The sequence below is a fragment of the Cololabis saira genome, chromosome 20, assembly GCF_033807715.1.
Source record: "Cololabis saira isolate AMF1-May2022 chromosome 20, fColSai1.1, whole genome shotgun sequence".
Classification (NCBI taxonomy): domain Eukaryota; kingdom Metazoa; phylum Chordata; class Actinopteri; order Beloniformes; family Belonidae; genus Cololabis; species Cololabis saira.
The window spans coordinates 6,538,676-6,560,993 of NC_084606.1; the positions used below are offsets into that span (position 1 = coordinate 6,538,676).

At 39.0% G+C, this 22,318-nt stretch overlaps 1 protein-coding gene across 1 annotated transcript; it reads left to right on the forward strand.

Annotated features, from left to right (window-relative positions):
• Positions 1–7,415: 7,415 nt before the first annotated feature.
• On the forward strand, positions 7,416–18,825 carry LOC133420946 (neuropeptide Y receptor type 2-like). The gene is given in 4 exon segments (XM_061710824.1): positions 7,416–7,429; positions 7,562–7,692; positions 7,695–7,714; positions 18,094–18,825. Coding segments are annotated over 4 exon segments (738 nt in total). The 3' UTR covers positions 18,667–18,825.
• The last annotated feature ends 3,493 nt before the right edge of the window (positions 18,826–22,318 follow it).

Here is a 22,318-nt window from a genome sequence, read left to right on the forward strand (position 1 = left end):
GACCTCTGTGACCTCAGTGACCTCTGTGACCTCAGTGACCTCAGTGACCTCGGTGACCTCTGTGACCTCAGTGACCTCGGTGACCTCGGTGACCTCTGTGACCTCTGTGACCCCGGTGACGTCGGTGACCCCGGTGACCTCAGTGACCTCGGTGACCCCGGTGGACTCCTGGTCCGGCCAGTAGGGATGGGGCGGTTTGGGCTAAAAAATGTATCACAATAATTTTTATTATTTATCCCATTAACGATAAAAATGACGATAAAAAAAATACCAATTAAACTCACCTCCAAATCACTGCTCTAAAAGATACTAAATGCTACTAAACGTCATCAATGGGAATTTATCGCTTTCTTTCTTTCTTTCATTCTTTCTTTCTTTCTTTCTTTCTTTCTTTCTTTCTTTCTTTCTTTCTTTCTTTCTTTCTTTCTTTCTTTCTTTCTTTCTTTCTTTCTTTCTTTCTTTCTTTCTTTCTTTCTTTCTTTCTTTCTTTCTTTCTTTCTTTCTTCTTTCTTTCAGGCTCATTTCTTCTTTCTTTCTTTCTTTCTTTCTTTCTGGCTCATTTCCTTCCTTCCTCCTTCCTTCCTTCCTTCCTTCCTTTCTTTCTTTCTTTCTTTCTTTCTTTCTTTCTTTCTTTCTTTCTTTCTTTCTTTCTTTTCTTTCTTTCTTTCTTTCTTTCTTTCTTTCTTTCAGGCTCATTTCTTCTTTCTTTCTTTCTTTCTTTCTTTCTTTCTTTCTTTCTTGCTCATTTCCTTCCTTCCTTCCTTCCTTCCTTCCTTTCTTTCTTTCTTTCTTTCTTTCTTTCTTTCTTTCTTTCTTTCTTTCTTTCTTTCTTCCTTTCTTCCTTTCTTTCTTTCTTTCTTTCTTTCTTTCTTTCTTCCTTTCTTCCTTTCTTTCTTCCTTTCTTCCTTTCTTCCTTCCTTCCTTCCTTCCTTTCCTTCCTTCCTTCCTTCCTGTTGTGCATCTATTTAATGCAGAACCATAAATAGACTTTACACAAAAACGTCATCAAGGGGAATTTATCCTTTTTACGTCCAGCGTTTCAGGTACTTGATGTGGATCCTTCCTTTAATCTCTTTCATGATACGACCCCGGCGACGGAGGACGAGACTCCGCAGATTGTAGCAGGAAGATGTCCACTCCGACAAAGATTTAGGGGCCAGTCCCAATCCCCCCCTAGTCCTACTTTTCAGCACTAACCCTAAATTTTGCGCTTTCCCGTGAGGGTAGTGGTGTCCCAATTCCTCTTGTAGGGCTGGTGGACATAACGAGGGGTAGGGGGTATGAATCTAACCCAGGGGTCGGCTACCCAAAATGTTGAAAGAGCAATATTGGACCAAAAACAGCCGCAAAAAAAAAAGTCTTGTATGTATGAGTTTTAGCTTTAATGAAGACAACACATGATGCATGTATCTATATTAGTTATAACTGGGGGAAGATTTTTTTTTTCATTATGCACTTTGAGATAAAAGTTGAAATGTCGAGAAAAAAGTCAAAATTTCAAGAAAAAAGTAAAAAGGTCGAGATTAATGTTGAAGTACAATCTCAAGAAAAAGTCGAAATGTCGAGAAAAAAGTCGAAATGTTGAGAAAAAGTCGAAATGTCGAGAAAAAAGTCGAAATGTTGAGAAAAAAGTTGAAATCTCGAGAAAAAAGTCGAAATATCGAGCAAAATGTTGAGAAAAAAGGCAAAATTTTGAGAAAAAGTCGAAATGTCGAGAAGAAAGTCGAAATCTCGAGAAAAAAGTTGAAATATCGAGCAAAATGTCGAGAAAAAAGTCAAAATTTTGAGAAAAAGTCGAAATGTTGCGATTAAAAAGGAAAGGAAAAAGGAAGAAAAAAGAGAAAAAAAGGAAAAAAGAAAAAGAAAAAAATAAGAAAAAAAGGAAAAAAAAGGTCAAACATTTTTTTAAAAGCTCCAGGAGCCACTAGGGCGGCGCTAAAGAGCCGCAGGTTGCCGACCCCTGGTCTAGCCCTTCACAGCGAGGATTTCAGTGCTGACTTCGCGACCGAGGGGCTAGAGAAAATTCCCAGAATGCTTTACGTCATCATTTGCAGACTGAATCAAACAAAAAAACATGGCGGACATTTCTTATTTTTAGTGAATAAAATAATTTTTTTTAGTTAGTTTCTGCATAAAAATTTTGATTACATTTCTAGCGAGAAATATATATTTTACTTTCATAATATTCACTCAGTGGATGTACATAATCACTCGCTTGCCCGTTGTTGCAAAGTTTTTTTCAGATCTCGCCAGAATAAAGGCTGATTTATGGTTCCGCGTTACACCCAGTACTGGAGTTGAGGGGGGATGAGGGGGGGGTGGCATCCCCCCTGAAATAAAAACGGTCCAAATCATCCCCCCTGTAAAACTGCCATCCCCCCTTTCCATCCCTTATGTCATTTCATCAATGAATGTGGTTTTACTGCTATTTCAACATTTAGAGTCATCACCAGAAAAATAACACCAGAAAAATAAATTATTTGACCATTTTCACCTGTTTCAAGTAGATTTTCACTTGAAATACGTAGAAAAATCTGCCAGTGGAAAAAGATTATCTTCTCATTACAAGCAAAAAAATGTTTGATCCACTGGCAGATTTTTCTACTTATTTTAAGTGAAAATCTACTTGAAACAGGTGAAAATTGTTGTTTTTTCCAGTGGTGAGTCTTGTTTTAAGTGTAATGAGATTTTTTTTTACTAAAATGAGACATTTTAACTAGAAATAAGACAAATATTCTTGTTAAGATTTTGAGTTTTTGCAGTGATCCATTTTACTTATCCTGTGAAGGACAGGGTCATATTGATAAGTTCAGAAAAGTGTTTTTTATTGTTGTGTTTTGATGTATTTGATGTAAGCCAGTGGATATTTAAAGCTTACAGAAGGCTGCATTTAACTGCTGCTATGTCATTCCTGCAGTATTTCTGCAGCTGTTTTGGTCACTGCTATTATTTGTAATATATTATATTATTTGTAATCAGCACAAATGATCTGTCCCCATATGATAAAATACACCATCCCCCCTGAATTCTTTTTTACAACTCGAGTACTGGTTACACCAACGCAGAGCCTACGGCGTAGGGTTAGTAGGGGGGGGGGATTGGGATTGGCCCTTACTGACAAGTTCTGTAGCTGAACTCTGAATTCAGCGTTGGTGTTTTTCCATCAGAAATCACGTTTTAGTGAATAGGGATGGCCGGTATGGACTAAAAAATGTATCACGATAATTTCTGGCATTTATCCCGATAACGATAAAAATGACGATAAAAAAAATACCAATTCAACTCCACCTTTGTAACTATAAATCTATCTCACTCTCAGATCTGCCATGTTTGTTACACAAAAACCTCATCAACTGTTTTCTTTCTCTTTCTTGTCTTTCTTTCTTTCTTTCTTTCTTTCTTTCTTTCTTTCTTTCTTTCTTTCTTTCTTTCTTTCTTTCTTTCTTTCTTTCTTTCTTTCTTTCTTTCTTCTGGCTCATTTCCTTCCTTCCTTCCTTCCTTCCTTCCTTCCTTCCTTCCTTCCTTCCTTCCTTCCTTCCTCCCTTCCTTCCTTCCTTCCTTCCTTCCTTCCTTCCTTACATCATTCCTTCCTTCCTTCCTTCCTTCCTTCCTTCCTTCCTTCCTTCCTTCCTTCCTTCCTTCCTTCCATCATTCCTTCCTTCCTTCCTTTCCTTCCTTCCTTCCTTCCTTCCTTCCTTCCTTCCTTCCTTCCTTACATCATTCCTACCTTCCTTCCTTCCATCATTCCTTCCTTCCTTCATTCCTTCCTTCCTTCCTTCCTTCCTTCCTTCCTTCCTTCCTTCCTTCCTTCCTTCCTTCCTTCCTTCCTTCCTTCCTTCCTTCCTTCCTTCCTTCCTTCCTTCCTTCCTTCCTTCCTTCCTTCCTTCCTTCTTTCCTTCCTTTCTAACACAGAGCCATAAATCAGCTTCACAAAAAACGTCATCAACAGGAATTTATCGTTTTTACCGTGAGATACAAATTCTTACCGTGGGGAATTTTTTTGACGGTTTATCGTGAACGGTAAAATATCACCCATTCCTATTAGTGAACAACCGGACTGGATTCTTGTAATCCCACAAATCTCTGATGCAACCAGAACCTTTTTCATCCCTCAGACGGTTTCTATCTCACCTCAGCCGGTTCCTCTGGACCTGGAGGAGCCAGGACTCAGCTCGTACCGACTGCAAAGAGCTGCATCATCAGAACTTGGTATTTCTCACCAAAACCCTACAGAAAAACAGCAAACAGACGCAGGAACAGGAAGCTGCACACCTGCGCAGCTGATAAAACCTCCACATTCCCAAATGCAACGGGCGGCTCGGCTGTAAACTCTTGCAGCTTTTCGAGCGCAGAGATAAACTTCTAATCAAACGTCTGCACGCGCTCCGGCTCAGGTTGGTGCTCCAGGAGAGACTCTGAAGGCTAAAAGCTGCTCCGCCAAGCCGCCGGGCTGCCAGGAGAGCGCAGAGCCCCTCTTGGCCCGCTAACAGAGAGTAAAAACCGAATCTAGGTGCGCTGCCAGGACGTTTACAGAGTCTCAAACTTCCCCCTCAGACCTGACAGAAACAGTTCATCTGCTCATCACTCAGCAGGAGTTTGTTGCTGAAGAGGAAGTAGGAGTCTGGCTTCTCAGGTAGTGATATGACTGGGTGTTCTGTCACACGACCTATCGGTAGGACCCGCCCCCTCAAACACAGCTGAGTGTGGAGTATCAGCTGCTCAGGGACCAGGACTGGGACCTCTGGAGCTTTCGGCTCCACAGCAAAAACTTGGAATTTGGCCAAAGTCGGACCTGCTGGCGGCTCGGTTGGAGCTAACTGTCCAAGTTGTGGAATATACTGGATGTTCAAACGTGTCCCTGAACGCATCATGGCTCAACTGTCATGCATGTCCTCGACAACATACGTGACGAGATGTAACAAGTCATCAAATGCTGTAAAAGACGTGTTCTGTACCGTACATGTACTGTCGGTTTGTGTCTGCCTTGTGCCCCCCGGGGGAGAGATCCGGTACCACGTGTCCCAACCGTGCAGAGTCGAAGCGAGAAAGACCCTTCAGACCAGGGGTCACCAATCCTGGTCCTCGAGGGCGGTGTCCTGCATGTTTTAGAGTTTTCTCTGCTTTAACACACCTGATTCTAATTACCGGTAATCATCGTCATCAGCTTGTCATTGAGGTCTGCACAATTCTCTGAACGACACAGTCACTTTTATCATGGTGCAATGAAGCAGGGAAACATCTAAAACCTGCCAGGGACACCGGCCCTCGAGGACCAGGATTGGTGACCCCTGTTTCAGACCTCTACGGAAGACCCTTCAGACCTCTACGGGAGACCCTTCAGACCTCTACGTGAGATCGTTTAGACATCTACAGGAAATCCCTCAGACCTCTACGAAAGATCCTTTAGACCTCTATGGGAGATCCCTCAGACCTTTACAGGAGACCCTTCAGACCTCTACGGGAGACCCTTCAGACCTCTACGGGAGACCCTTCAAACCTCTACGGGAGACCCTTCAGACCTCTACAGGAGATCGTTCAGACCTCTACGGGAGATCGTTCAGACCTCTACAGGAGACCCCTTCAGACCTCTACAGGAGACCCTTCAGACCTCTACAGGAGACCCTTCAGACCTCTACAGGAGACCCTTCAGACCTCTACGGGAGATCCTTCAGACCTCTAAGGGAGATACTTCAGACCTCTACAGGAGACCCTTCAGACCTCTACGGAAGATCCTTTAGACCTCTAGGGAAGATCCTTCTGACCACTACGGAAGATCCTTTAGACCTCTAGGGAAGATCCTTCTGACCACTACGGAAGATCCTTCAGACCTCTACGGAAGACTCTTTAGACATCTACGGAAGATCCCTCAGACCTCTACGGAAGATCCTTCAGACATCTACGGAAGATCCTCCAGACCTCTACGGAAGATCCTTCAGACCTCTACGGAAGATCCTTTAGACCTCTACGGAAGATCCTTCAGACCTAAAGGAGACCCTTCAGACCTCTACAGAAGATCCTTCAGACCTCTAAGGGAGATACTCCAGACCTCTACAGGAGACCCTTCAGACCTCTACGGGAGATCCTTCAGACCTCTACGGGAGATCCTTCAGACCTCTACGGGAGACCCTTCAGACCTCTACAGAAGATCCTTCAGACCTCTAAGGGAGATACTCCAGACCTCTACAGGAGACCCTTCAGACCTCTACGGAAGATCCTTCAGACCTAAAGGAGACCCTTCAGACCTCTACAGAAGATCCTTCAGACCTCTAAGGGAGATACTCCAGACCTCTACAGGAGACCCTTCAGACCTCTACGGGAGATCCTTCAGACCTCTACGGGAGATCCTTCAAACCTCTACGGAAGATCCTTCAGACCTCTACGGAAGATCCCTCAGACCTCTACAGGAGATCCTTCAGACCTCTACAGGAGACCCTTCAGACCTCTACGGAAGACCCTTCAAACCTCTACGGAAGACCCTTCAAACCTCTAAGGGAGATACTTCAGACCTCTACAGGAGATCCTTCAGATCTCTACAGGAGATCCTTCAGACCTCTACGGAAGACCCTTTAGACATCTACGGTCATCTGTCTTTTAGAGATGTGTCCATGGAGGAGCTACGTGGACCAAGTCCTATTAGAGCAGATACTTGGTTGCTGCTTCAACTTTCACGCCAACGCAGCGACGTAACTGACGTTTGCAGAGACGTAATGACGTGGCTCAGGGATTAAAGATCTCCGTCTTCTCCGGAAAATGCGGGAAAAAAAAGAAAGAACAAGAAACATTTGCACCGTGCCTTTTCCTATTGGTACAGTTTAGGACCAGGGGTCGGCAACCCCAAAAATGTTGAAAGAGCCATATTGAACCAAAAACACAAAAAACAAATATGTCTGGAGCCTCAAAAAATGAAAAGTCTTGTAATAAGCCTTACAATGAAGGCAACACTTGCTGCATGTTTCTATATTAGTTATAACTGGGGGAAGATTCTTTTTTCATTATGCACTTAGAGAAAAAAGTCGAAATGTCGAGAAAAAAGTCAGAATGTCGAGATTAATGTTGAAGTACAATGTCGAGAAAAAAGTCTAAATGTCAAGAAAAAAGTCGAAATGTCGAGACCCTTCAGACCTCTACGGAAGATCCTTCAGATGTCCCTTCCGCCCCGGTTATAAACCTCTACAACAACTCGTTAGAGATACTTAAATCATGACTACTTCAACAATCTATTTCCCTTCAGGGATTGATAAAGTATATTTTAGTTTGAATCTAAATTTTAAATCATAACTTGATCCCAGTTTCATGACCTCTGACCCAGATTAGTCCAAACCTCAATGAACTCTAGCAAAGCACCTCCTGAACCACGTGAGACTCTGATGAAGTCTGACAGGAGACGTCTACGGTTTCATCAACGATCATGAACCATGAGGCCTCAGCTGTATGTGTGTGTGTGTGTGTGTGTGTGTGTGTGTGTGTGTGTGTGTGTGTGTGTGTGTGTGTGTGTGTGTGTGTGTGTGTGTGTGTGTGTGTGTGTGTGTGTGTGTGTGTGTGTGTGTGTGTGTGTGTGCAGGTGCATCGTGTACCACCTGGAGACCAGGATGCGTAAGGACGTGTGCTTCGGGGTGATAGCGTTGACGTGGGTGCTGAGCGCCGTCCTGGCCAGCCCCCTGGCCATCTTCAGAGAGTACGGCTCGCTCACACTGGCCCCGGACACACCATCCAGGTACGCCATCTTTCTTTCTTTCCCGGACACACCATCCAGGTACGCCATCTTTCTTTCTTTCCCGGACACACCATCCAGGTACGCCATCACGCCTCCCTCGCATCACTTCCTGCTCAGTTCAACTCCACCTTTGTAACTATAAATCTATCACCACATTCACATTCAAAATAATACTAAATGCTACTAAACTACACCAATGGGAGTTTTTCTTTCTTTCTTTCTTTCTTTCTTTCTTTCTTTCTTTCTTTCTTTCTTTCTTTCTTTCTTTCTTTCTTTCTTTCTTTCTTTCTTTCTTTCTTCTTTCTTTCTTTCTTTCTTTCTTCTTCTTCTTTCTTTCTGGCTCATTTCCTCCCTCCTTCTTTCCTTCCTTCCTTCCTTCCTTCCTTCCTTCCTTCCTTCCTTCCTTCCTTCCTTCCTTCCTTCCTTCCTTCCTTCCTTCCTTCCTTCCTTCCTTCCTTCCTTCCTTCCTTCCTTCCTTCCTTTCTGGGTCATTTCCTTCCTTCCTTCTTCCTTCTTTTCTTCCTTCCTCCCTTCCTTCCTTCCTTCCTTCCTTCCTTCCTTCCTTCCTTCCTTCCTTCCTTCCTTCCTTCCTTCTTCCTTCCTTCCTTCCTTCCTTCCTTCCTTCCTTCATTCCTTCCTTCCTTCCTTCCTTCCTTCCTTCCTTCCTTCCTTCCTTCCTTCCTTTCTGGGTCATTTCCTTCCTTCCTTCTTCTTATTTCCTTCCTTCCTTCCTTCCTTCCTTCCTCCTTCTTCTTTCCTTCCTTCCTTCCTTCCTTCCTTCCTTCCTTCCTCCTTCTTTCCTTCCTTCCTTCCTCCCTCCCTCCCTCCCTCCCTCCTTCCTTCCTTCCTTCCTTCCTTCTGTTCTTCCTTCCTTCCTTCCTTCCCTCCTTTCTTTGTTCCTTCCTTCCTTCATTCCTTCTTCCTTCCTTCCTTCCTTCCTTCCTTCCTTCCTTCCTTCCCTCCTTTCTTTGTTCCTTCCTTCCTTCCTTCCTTCCTTCCTTCCTTCCTTCCTTCCTTCCTTCCTTTCTTCCTTCCTTCCTCCTTCTTTCCTTCCTTCCTTCCTCCCTCCCTCCCTCCCTCCCTCCCTCCTTCCTTCCTTCCTTCCTTCCTTCCTTCTGTTCTTCCTTCCTTCCTTCCTTCCCTCCTTTCTTTGTTCCTTCCTTCCTTCATTCCTTCTTCCTTCCTTCCTTCCTTCCTTCCTTCCTTCCTTCCTTCCTTCCTTCCTTCCCTCCTTTCTTTGTTCCTTCCTTCCTTCCTTCCTTCCTTCCTTCCTTCCTTCCTTCCTTCCTTCCTTCCTTCCATCCATCCTTCCTTCCTTCCTTCCTTCCTTCCAGGTACGCCATCACGCCTCCCTCGCATCACTTCCTGCTCAGAGGAACCGCTGCCTCTCTGCATCATGAGTCCCCAGATGACTTTTGTTTTGCACGCGAGCTTCAACAAAAAACCGACCCGACTGTAAATTGAATCCCATCTGAGCGCTGTTATTTGTCTGCCTTTTCTTCCCGTTCAGATCCCTTCCCTCGGCAGACATGCTATTTCTGACTGAATCTAATCTCATCTGATCCAATTTGAGCAACAAAATGAAAGAGTCCAAAGCTAAAATTCTTTTTCTAATCTAATCACACCGAAGCAGCCAAATCCAAATAAAACCTTAACCTACGAGCCTCATCTGAATAAATCTGCTTTGACAAAATCAACTGGAGCCAAAATAACGTCAATGTGAAACTAATCACGTTTGGTCGAATTCATCTGAAATTGAAGCAGAAACAAAATAATGTCGTCAAAATTCGAATGATTCCAGAATAAAAACTGAAAGAGAAGCCGTTGACAGTCGACTTGTCAGGATCTTCAATTGGAGTCCATCACTTCAGTCCAGTGATGAGTCTCTCTTAACCCTTTTCCACCAAACCGGTTCCAGGGCTGGTTCTTCTGGTTCTGGGCCAATGCGATAAGAATGAATCTGGATGCAGCAAAGCATCATGGGAGGAGGAGGAGACAACCTGTTTTTTAGAGATGTGTCCACGGAGGAGCTACGTGGACCAAGTCCTGTTAGAGCAGATACCTGGTTGTTGCTGCAACTTTCACACAAACGTAGCGACGTAACTGACGTTTGCAGAGACGTAACGACGTGGCTCAGGGATTAAAGTTCTCCGTCTCTAGACGGATTTCCGTCAGTTGGAAAAGAAAGAACAAAAAACATTTGCACGTGCGTTTTCTTGTGGTACAGTTTAGACCAGGGGTCGCCAACCCAAAATGTTTTAGAGCCATATTGAACCAAAAACACAAAAATCTAATATGTCTGGAGCCGCAAAAAATGAAAAGTCTTTTATCAGCCTTAGAATGAAGGCAACACATGCTGCATGTTTCTATATTAGTTATAACTGGGGGAAGATTTTTTTTTCATTATGCACTTCGAGAAAAAAGTCGAAATGTTGAGAAAAAAGTCGAAATGTCGAGATTAATGTTGAAGTACAATCTTGAGAAAAAAGTCGAAATGTTGATAAAAAGGTGGAAATGTCTAGAAAAAGTCAAAATTTTGAAAAAAAAGTCAGAATGTCGAGATTAATGTTGAAGTACAATGTGGAGAAAAAAGTCGAAATGTCGAGAAAAAAGTTGAAATGTAAAAGGGAAGGAAAAAGGAAGAAAAGAAGAAGAAAAAAAGCAAAAAAGGAAAAAAAGAGAAAAGAAGGAAAAAAGGAGAAAAAAAGGGAAAAAAAAGAAAAAAATGAAAAAAAGGTAGTCACTAGGGCAGCGCTAAAGAGCCACTCTAGAGCCGCGGGTTGCCGACCCCTGGTTTAGTCTATCCAATGAAATCATGTTAGGCATTAAACCTATAAAGCAATAAAGCGAGCCAGAGCCTTGGTATTAGCCAAAGTCGAACTAAATTAAGGGCCAAATCCACAAAGAATAGATTGGGCCCGCAAATAGTGCTGTGTATTGCGCCGCATTTGCGCCCGCAATTTGCCCCGCTTTAAGGTCGTATTCACAAAAGATTTTGCTCTAATGATATGCCGGCGCAAACACGCCCATAAAGTCTTGCAGCTGCAATTTTCCCTTGTCTGAGTAAGTGAGCAGAGCTGTTTCCAGTGTTCTCCATTTCTCCATATTTCAGCACACAGATTGGTCCACAATGAAAACTGCAGAAATAAAAAATAAAGCGAGTGAAAATAAAACGCTGTGAGGCGCAAGGGCGCAATTTCCACTGGGAACAGGGGGGACATGCCCCCTCACTTTTCAAACTCATGCTTTTGTTTTGCTACACACACCTACAGGTCAGCTGTTAAACACACACATTCTAGATTTATATGTTTATATGGTGGAATTGTTTGTAATAAAGCAGCCCCCTACTGTGTGGATGAATCCTGAGCTCCGTCCTGTTATTTTTATTTTTAAATCCGAGATAAGTCCACAACCCCACTTGATCTGACTGTCTACAGTCATGTCTGACTGTAGATTTCACCCTTAATATCATTCTGTATCACACAGGCTTGAATGATATTGAAGAGAGAGAGAGAAACAGAGAGATGGAGAGTGAGGAGTGAGTTTGCGCGCAGTTAATACACGCTTCTGAAACACGGTATTTGCTCCACTATTTTTGCGTGTGGCAAATAGCGCTGGCCTTTGTGAATTAGACGGTTTTTGCAATGAGGCTTATTTGCATAGAAAGGGGGCAATTTTGCGCCGAATGTATGAATATTACCTAATTTACATGCATGCAAATGGCACAGGCGCACCATGACACTATTTGCTTGGCAGCGCAGTTTGTGGAGCAATTCGCCCTTTGCGGGTGTTTTGTGAATTAGACGCTCTCTTTTTGTCTCATTTGCACTGGTTTAGCGGCCGCAAAAGCCGCGCAATACTTTTGTGGATTTGGCCCTAAGTTTTCTTTTGAGAAAATGCTGCAAGAGGGGTCACTAAAAGCCGGGGACACTGCACTTCTCTGCCCCGCCCGCCCCCGCTGCCCTCATGAACAAAACAAACATGTGGAAGCGGCCGCTGAGAAACCAGCGCAGAAAATACAGAACCACAGTTTACTCCGTACAGACAGCAGGCTGAGCAGGACTGTTAATGATGGAAATGACTTGCTGTTTGAGCCTGTGTTTATGCTGCCATGTGCGTTAATGTCCGCTCGCACAGACAACCAGCTGCGTTCAGAAACGGATCTCGCTGGAAACACGCGAGGAGAGCGCGTCATGCATGCTGTAATACAGAATTATGATTATTCCACCTACTACAGACGTCGCTGTTAAAGTAAATGATCTTTTTTCGCACGTATCTTTTCGTGTCTAGTCAACTGTGTGCAGGCAAAACTTGCAGATCATTGAATCTCCAGACACGTTACACACGGACAAGGACACACTCATACAGGGGCGAAAATCCCGTTTCATAGTTGGGGGGGACAATAAACAGTAAAATTTTAGAGAATAAATCCAGGGGGGGACAAGGAATAAAAGTTTTAGCCTTCCTTTAATACAGCATTTTGACATTTCCATCTCTATCTCGCAAACAGGCAGAAGACCTTTCTTAGAGCAATACAAAACAAGGGTATTAGGTGGAAGGTGCAATAATACAGCACATCTGACATAATACACTGCAAAAACCCAAAATCTTAGCAAGAATATCTGTCTTATTTCTAGTTAAAATGTCTTATTTTTAGTTAAAAAAAATCTCATTACACTTAAAACAAGACTCATCACTGGAAAAAAACAACAATTTTCACCTGTTTCAATTAGATCTTCACTTGAAATAAGTAGAAAAATCTGCCAATGGAACAAGATTTTTTTGCTTGTAATGAGAAGATAAATCTTGTCCCACTGGCAGATTTTTCTACTTATTTCAAGTGAAAATCTACTTGAAACAGGTGAAAATTGTTGTTTTTTTCCAGTGATGAGTCTTGTTTTAAGTGTAATGAGATTTTACTGTTTATTATTATTTTCGATTTCGGTTTCGGCCACAAATTTTCATTTTGGTGCATCACTACTAAATACTACTGCATTGTTCCAAAATTATTAATTCTGTCTCAAATTATTCTAGGGGGGGACAGCTTTACTAATGGGGGGGACTTGTCCCCCCTGTCCCCCCCGGGATTTTCGCCCCTGCACTCATACACACTCATACACACCCATACACACCCATACACACCCATACACACCCATACACACCCATACACACTCATACACACCCATACACACTCATACACACCCATACACACCCATACACACCCACACCCGTGCAAAACCAGTGTTCAGTGTTTTGGATATTTCAGCTTAAATTTCAAAACGTTATATAAGTTCAATGAAGTTTATATTATCTATATTTACCATAGTTTGTTTGGTTTCTTCTATTATTGGACTCACGGTTTGTCATGACACCTGAAAAACCCCTGATGCTTCATGGCAGCTGTGTGTGGTGACAGAATAAATCAGACAAGCTAAAATGATTTGTTTACTGCATGAGCTGTTGCAATTTCCTTCTTTTTTGCACTTTAAATGGATATTGAAAGACCCATTTGAGTTATTTAACAGCTCAAAAAAGATTTTTAAAACTAACCCACATCAATATCGGATCGGATCGAATCAAATCAAATGGTGATAAAAAACTGAAAACAGAAGGGGCTAACCAAAAACACAAAAAAAAATATGTTAGGAGCCGCAAAAAAAACACATGCTGCATGTTTCTATATTAGTTATAATTGGGGGAAGATTTTTTTTTCATTATGCACTTCGAGAAAAAAATCGAAATGTCGAGAAAAAAGTCGAAATTTCGAGGAAAAAAAGTCGAAATGTCGAGATTAAAAAGGAAAGGAAAAGGGAAGAAAAAAGAGAAAAAAAAGTTAAAAAATAAGAAAAAAAAGAAGAAAAAAAAGGAAAAAAAAAGGTCAAACATTTTTGAAAAAGCTCCAGGAGCCACTAGGGCGGCGCTAAAGAGCTGCGGGTTGCCGACCCCTGGTTTAATCCCTGCGTGGTTCCCCTTAGCACCAGAGCTGTGGAAAAACAAACCGGTTCTCAGCTGGTTCTCAAGCTGAACCAGTTATGAACCAGCACCAGTTCTGGTCCAGAACCAGCCCTGGAACCAGTTTGGTGGAAAAGGGTTAACAGTGAGAGTTGTCCACCTGTAGACCAGAGGTGTCTTCAGTATTCACATTCATTACTCAGGTAGAAGTATGGATACTAGAGTTTAAAAATACTCCTGTAGAAGTTGAAGTATCAACTCAAGTTTTTTACTCAAGTAAAAGTATAAAAGTACTGGTTTCAAAACTACTTAAAGTATAAAAGTAAAAGTAATGTAAGGGGGAAAAAAGCCATTAAGGACAAAAGCCATTGAAAATGAATGCATCTTAGTATAATGTAAATATATTTATAATATAAGTATTGTAATGGTGCAAAAAGTCAAACTTCAGAGGCATGTTATCATTTATCCTAACCTTTATTGGAATGTACATCCAAGTTTAGTTGCAGGAATCTGAGGGAACGGATGTAAGAACAAAACTGGACAAGAACATCTGAAACAACCACAACCAAATTCACTCTATCCGGATGGAGCAATTTAACTGGATAGTTTTTATTAAAGTTTTTATTAAACCCGCGGCTCTAGAGCCGCATGCGGCTCTTTAGCGCCGCCCTAGTGGCTCCTGGAGCTTTTTCAAAAATGTTTGACCTTTTTTTTCAAATTTTTCTTCTTTTTTAAATTTTTTTCTCTTTTTTTTCCCTTTTTTTTCTCTTTTTTTCCTTTTTCTTTTTTCCTTTTTTTCTTCTTTTTTTTCCTTTTTTTATTAATTTTTTATTTTTTCTCTTTTTCTTTTTTTCTCTTTTTTTCTTCCTTTTTCCTTTCCTTTTTAATCTCGACATTTCGACTTTTTTCTCGACATTTCGACTTTTTTTCTCGACATTTCGACTTTTTTTCTCGACATTTCGACTTTTTTCTCGACATTTCGACTTTTTTCCCGAAGTGCATAATGAAAAAAAAAACCTTCCCCCAGTTCTAACTGAGACCCCGTCCACACGTAGCCGGGTGTTTTTAAAAACGAATATTTCCCCCCTCCGTTTATAAAAAAAATTGCATCCACATTACATCGTTTTTAAAAAAAAAACCCTTCCACACGTAACCGAAGATCTGCGCTTTCGACCCAATTCATAAGCATTCTAACCTGTAGATCATCTGCGGCTCCCGGGGAAGCTGCGCCTCCGCGGCTCTCCGCGGCTCCGCGGGCCCTACGCCGTAGGGTGCGCATCGCCGCGTACCCTACGGCGTAGGCTCTGTGTCGGTGTAACGCAGTAAGCGGTGGTCAAGACCAGAGACCATTTATTTAATAAATAGCTTGGAGAACAGATGCTGGATCATCTGTAGTGAACAAAAGGCGCACGTCAGAGCAGATTTGTTGTTTTGGCGCATAATGTGACGTTCGAAAACGCAAATCTCCGGTTATGTGTGTCCACACGCATCTACATAAACGGAGTTTTCAAAAATCTTCACTTTGCCCGGAGTTTTTTTAAACCTTCGTTTATTTGCGTTTTCGTGTGGATGACAAAACGTAGGAAAATATCTCCGGTTTAGCAGATATCCGCAGATATCCGGCTACGTGTGGACGGGGTCTAATATAGAAACATGCAGCATGTGTTGTCTTTATTCTAAGGCTGATACTAGACTTTTCATTTTTTGCGGCTCCAGACTTATTCGTTTTTTGTGTTTTTGGTTCAATATGGCTCTAAAACATTTTGGGTTGCCGACCCCTGAAATAGAGTAACGAGGCTGTTTTTAAAACGTAAGGAGTAAAAAGTTCAGATAATTGCGTGAAAATGTAAGGAGTAAAAGTAAAAAGTCGTCTGAAAAATAATAACTCCAGTGAAGTATAGATAACCAAAATTTCTACTTAAGGTAACGAAGTATTTGTACTTCATTACTTGACACCTCTGCTGTAGACAGGTGTTCTTTTTAAATTTTTTCTTCTTTTTTTCCTTTTTTTCTCTTTTTTTCTCTTTTTTTCTCTTTTTTTCCTTTTTCTTTTTTCCTTTTTTTCTTCTTTTTTTCCTTTTTTTTATTAATTTTTTCTTTTTTCTCTTTTTCTTTTTTCTCTTTTTTTCTTCCTTTTTCCTTTCCTTTTTAATCTTGATATTTGGACTTTTTCCAAGATTGTACTTCAACATTAATCTCGACATTTCGACTTTTTTTCTCGACATTTCAACTTTTTTCTCAAGATTTCGACTTTTTTCTCGACATTTCGACTTTTTTCTCGACATTTCGACTTTTTTCTCAAGATTTTGACTTTTTTCTCGAAGTGCATAATGAAAAAATAAATCTTCCCCCAGTTATAACTACTATAGAAACATGCAGCATGTGTTGCCTTCATTCTAAGGCTGATACAAGATTTTTCATTTTTTGCGGCTCCAGACTTATTTGTTTTTTGTGTTTTCGGTTCAATATGGCTCTAAAACATTTTGGGTTGCCGACCGCTGAAATAGAGTAACGTGTTGTTTTTAAAATGTAAAAGAGTAAAAAGTTCAGATAATTGCGTGAAAATGTAAGGAGTAAAAGTAAAAAGTCGTCTGAAAAATAATAACTCCAGTGAAGTACAGATAACCAACATTTCTGCTTAAGTAAGGTAACAAAGTATTTGTACTTCGTTACTTGACACCTCTGCTGTAGACAGGTGTTCTTTTTAAATTTTTTCTTCTTTTTTTCCTTTTTTTCTTTTTTTTTCCCTTTTTTCTCTTTTTTTCCTTTTTCTTTTTTCCTTTTTTTCTTCCTTTTTTTTCCTTTTTTTTATAGATTTTTTATTTTTTCTCTTTTTCTTTTTTCTCTTTTTTTCTTCCTTTTTCCTTTCCTTTTTAATCTTGATATTTGGACTTTTTTCTCAAGATTGTACTTCAACATTAATCTCGACATTTCGACTTTTTTTCTCGACATTTCGACTTTTTTCTCGAGATTTCGACTTTTTTCTCGAAGTGCATAATGAAAAAAAAAACCTTCCCCCAGTTCTAACTAATATAGATACATGCAGCATGTGTTGCCTTCATAAGTCTCATACAAGACTTTTCATTTTTTGCGGCTCCAGACGTATTTGTTTTTTGTGTTTTCGGTTCAATATGGCTCTAAAACATTTTGGGTTGCCGACCCCTGAAATAGAGTAACAAGGCTGTTTTTAAAATGTAAAAGAGTAAAAAGTACAGATAATTGGGTTAAAATGTAAGGAGTAAAAGTAGAAAGTCGTCTGAAAAATAATTACTCCAGTGAAGAATAGATAACCAAAATTTCTACTTAAGTAAGGTAACAAAGTTTCTTTCTTTCTTTCTTTCTTTCTTTCTTTCTTTCTTTCTTTCTTTCTTTCTTTCTTTCTTTCTTTCTTTCTTTCTTTCTTTCTTATATCCTTCCTTCCTTCCTTCCTTCCTTCCTTCCTTCCTTCCTTCCTTCCTTCCATCATTCCTACCTTCCTTCCTTCCTTCCTCCCTCCCTCCCTCCTTTCTTTCTCCCTTCCTTTCTCCCTCCCTTCCTTCCTTCCTTTCTCCCTTCCTTCCTTCCTTCCTTTCTCCCTCCCTCCCTTCCTTCCTTCCTTCCTTCCTTCCTTCCTTCCTTCCTTCCTTCCTTCCTTCCTTCCTTCCTTCCTTCCTTCCTTCCTTCCTTCCTTCCTTCCTTCCTTCCTTCCTTCCTTCCTTCCTTCCTTCCTTCCTCCCTCCCTCCCTCCCTCCTTTCTTTCTCCCTTCCTTCCTTCCTTCCTTCCTTCCTTCCTTTCTTCCTTCCTTCCTTCCTTCCTTCCTTCCTCCCTCCCTCCCTCCCTCCCTCCTTCTTTCTTTCTTATATCCTTCCTTCCTTCATTCCTTCCTTCCTTCCTTCCTTCCTTCCTTCCTCCCTCCTTTCTTTCTTTTTTCCTTCCTTCCTTCCTCCCTCCTTTCTTTCTTTCTTTCTTTCTTATATCCTTCCTTCCTTCCTTCCTTCCTTCCTCCTTCCCTCCTTTCTTTCTCCCTTCCTTCCTCCCTCCCTCCCTCCTTCTTTCTTTCTTATATCCTTCCTTCCTTCATTCCTTCCTTCCTTCCTTCCTTCCTTCCTTCCTTCCTCCCTCCTTTCTTTCTTTTTTCCTTCCTTCCTTCCTCCCTCCCTCCTTTCTTTCTTTTTTCCTTCCTTCCTTCCTTCCTTCCTTCCTTCCTTCCCTCCTCCCTCCTTTCTTTCTTTTTTCCTTCCTTTCTTCCTCCTTTCTTTTTTCCTTCCTTCCTTCCTTCCTTCCTTCCTTCCTTCCTTCATTTCTTTCTTATATCCTTCCTTCTCCCTTCCCCCCTTCCTTCATTCCTTCCTTTCCTCCTTTCTTTTTTCCTCTTCTTTCTTTCTTTCTTTCTTTCTTTCTTTCTTTCTTTCTTTCTTTCTTTCTAACGAAGTATTTGTACTTCCAGGTGTGTACGGAGAAGTGGCCCGGTAAGAACACGGACGGCACCATCTACAGCATCTCCATGCTGATCCTGCAGTACTTCCTGCCGCTGTCCATCATCTCCTTCGCCTACGCCCGCATCTGGTCCAAACTGCGGGGCCACGTCAGCCCGGCGGAGAACGGCGGCAACAGCGGCGCCGGCTCTGAGCGGCACCGCCGGCGCCGCAAGACCACCAAGATGCTGGTGACCATGGTGGTGGTGTTCGCCGTCAGCTGGCTGCCCTTTCACGCCTTCCAGCTGGCCACGGACATCGACAGCACGGTGCTGGACATGCGCGACTTCCGCCTCCTGTACACCGTCTTCCACGTGGTGGCCATGTGCTCCACCTTCGCCAACCCGCTGCTGTACGGCTGGATGAACCGCAACTACCGCGCCGCCTTCTTGGCCGTCTTCAAGTGCGGCCGCGGCGGCGACCGGGGCCGGAACGGGCGGCTGGACAGCATCCACCCGGCGGCCGGCGGCGGCGGGCGGGCCAAGAAGATGGTGCTGGACCAGCAGGACACGGTGTCCGCGCACCTGAATGCTACCGACGTGTGACGTCCACGCGAGGAAAGGAAGAATCTGTCAGCGAATCATTTCTTCCCCGGATGACAGAAGATGGCGAGAGGAACCTCTAAGAGAGAGGAAAAGTGAAAATAGAAACAAGTGAGCGGGAAGCCGTCGGCGGTGGGGATTAAGATATTTTCGATGCCCCCCGCCCCCCCTAAAAAAAAGAGATGAAGAGGCGGAGACGATCGGGGATTAGGAGTAGGGTTGCCACCCGTCGCGTAAAATACGGAATTGTCCTTTATTTGAGAAAAAAATGTTGCGTCCCGTATTGAACTAATACGGGACACGATTTGTACCGTATTTTCATTAACTTTTACACCATATTCTAGTTGAATTATTGAAATAAATTAACTTTTACACCATATTCTAGTTGAATTATTGAAATAAATTAACTTTTACACCATATTCTAGTTGAATTATTGAAATAAGTTAACTTTTACACCATATTCTAGTTGAATTATTGAAATAAGTTAACTTTTACACCATATTCTAGTTGAATTATTGAAATAAATTAACTTTTACACCATATTCTAGTTGAAATATTGAAATAAATTAACTTTTACACCATATTCTAGTTGAATTATTGAAATAAATTAACTTTTACACCACATTCTAGTTGAATTATTGAAATAAATTAACTTTTACACCATATTCTAATTGAATTATTGAAATAAATTAACTTTTACACCATATTCTAATTGAATTATTGAAATAAATTAACTTTTACACCATATTCTAGTTGAATTATTGAAATAAATTAACTTTTACACCATATTCAAGTTGAATTATTGAAATAAATTAACTTTTACACCATATTCTAGTTGAATTATTGAAATAAATTAACTTTTACACCATATTCTAGTTGAATTATTGAAATAAATTAACTTTTACACCATGTTCTAGTTGAATTATTGAAATAAATTAACTTTTACACCATGTTCTAGTTGAATTATTGAAATAAATTAACTTTTACACCATGTTCTAGTTGAATTATTGAAATAAATTAACTTTTACACCATATTCTAGTTGAATTATTGAAATAAATTAACTTTTACACCATATTCTAGTTGAATTATTGAAATAAATTAACTTTTACACCATATTCAAGTTGAATTATTGAAATAAATTAACTTTTACACCATATTCTAGTTGAATTATTGAAATAAATTAACTTTTACACCATATTCTAGTTGAATTATTGAAATAAATTAACTTTTACACCATGTTCTAGTTGAATTATTGAAATAAATTAACTTTTACACCATGTTCTAGTTGAATTATTGAAATAAATTAACTTTTACACCATATTCTAGTTGAATTATTGAAATAAATTAACTTTTACACCATATTCAAGTTGAATTATTGAAATAAATTAACTTTTACACCATATTCTAGTTGAATTATTGAAATAAATTAACTTTTACACCATATTCTAGTTGAATTATTGAAATAAATTAACTTTTACACCATATTCTAGTTGAATTATTGAAATAAGTTAACTTTTACACCATATTCAAGTTGAATTATTGAAATAAATTAACTTTTACACCATATTCTAGTTGAATTATTGAAATAAATTAACTTTTACACCATATTCTAGTTGAATTATTGAAATAAATTAACTTTTACACCATATTCAAGTTGAATTATTGAAATAAATTAACTTTTACACCATATTCTAGTTGAATTATTGAAATAAATTAACTTTTACACCATATTCTAGTTGAATTATTGAAATAAGTTAACTTTTACACCATATTCTAGTTGAATTATTGCAATAAATTAACCTTTACACCATATTCTAGTTGAATTATTGAAATAAATTAACTTTTACACCATATTCTAGTTGAATTATTGAAATAAGTTAACTTTTACACCATATTCTAGTTGAATTATTGCAATAAATTAACCTTTACACCATATTCTAGTTGAATTATTGAAATAAATTAACTTTTACACCATATTCTAGTTGAATTATTGAAATAAGTTAACTTTTACACCATATTCTAGTTGAATTATTGAAATAAGTTAACTTTTACACCATATTCTAGTTGAATTATTGAAATAAATTAACTTTTACACCATATTCTAGTTGAATTATTGAAATAAGTTAACTTTTACACCATATTCTAGTTGAATTATTGAAATAAATTAACTTTTACACCATATTCTAGTTGAATTATTGAAATAAGTTAACTTTTACACCATATTCTAGTTGAATTATTGAAATAAATTAACTTTTACACCATATTCAAGTTGAATTATTGAAATAAATTAACTTTTACACCATATTCTAGTTGAATTATTGAAATAAATTAACTTTTACACCATATTCTAGTTGAATTATTGAAATAAATTAACTTTTACACCATATTCAAGTTGAATTATTGAAATAAATTAACTTTTACACCACATTCTAGTTGAATTATTGAAATAAATTAACTTTTACACCATATTCTAATTGAATTATTGAAATAAATTAACTTTTACACCATATTCTAGTTGAATTATTGAAATAAATTAACTTTTACACCATATTCTAGTTGAATTATTGAAATAAATTAACTTTTACACCACATTCTAGTTGAATTATTGAAATAAATTAACTTTTACACCATATTCTAATTGAATTATTGAAATAAATTAACTTTTACACCATATTCTAATTGAATTATTGAAATAAATTAACTTTTACACCATATTCTAGTTGAATTATTGAAATAAATTAACTTTTACACCATATTCAAGTTGAATTATTGAAATAAATTAACTTTTACACCATATTCTAGTTGAATTATTGAAATAAATTAACTTTTACACCATATTCTAGTTGAATTATTGAAATAAATTAACTTTTACACCATGTTCTAGTTGAATTATTGAAATAAATTAACTTTTACACCATGTTCTAGTTGAATTATTGAAATAAATTAACTTTTACACCATGTTCTAGTTGAATTATTGAAATAAATTAACTTTTACACCATATTCTAGTTGAATTATTGAAATAAATTAACTTTTACACCATATTCTAGTTGAATTATTGAAATAAGTTAACTTTTACACCATATTCAAGTTGAATTATTGAAATAAATTAACTTTTACACCATATTCTAGTTGAATTATTGAAATAAATTAACTTTTACACCATATTCAAGTTGAATTATTGAAATAAATTAACTTTTACACCATATTCTAGTTGAATTATTGAAATAAATTAACTTTTACACCATATTCTAGTTGAATTATTGAAATAAATTAACTTTTACACCATGTTCTAGTTGAATTATTGAAATAAATTAACTTTTACACCATGTTCTAGTTGAATTATTGAAATAAATTAACTTTTACACCATATTCTAGTTGAATTATTGAAATAAATTAACTTTTACACCATATTCAAGTTGAATTATTGAAATAAATTAACTTTTACACCATATTCTAGTTGAATTATTGAAATAAATTAACTTTTACACCATATTCTAGTTGAATTATTGAAATAAATTAACTTTTACACCATATTCTAGTTGAATTATTGAAATAAGTTAACTTTTACACCATATTCAAGTTGAATTATTGAAATAAATTAACTTTTACACCATATTCTAGTTGAATTATTGAAATAAATTAACTTTTACAC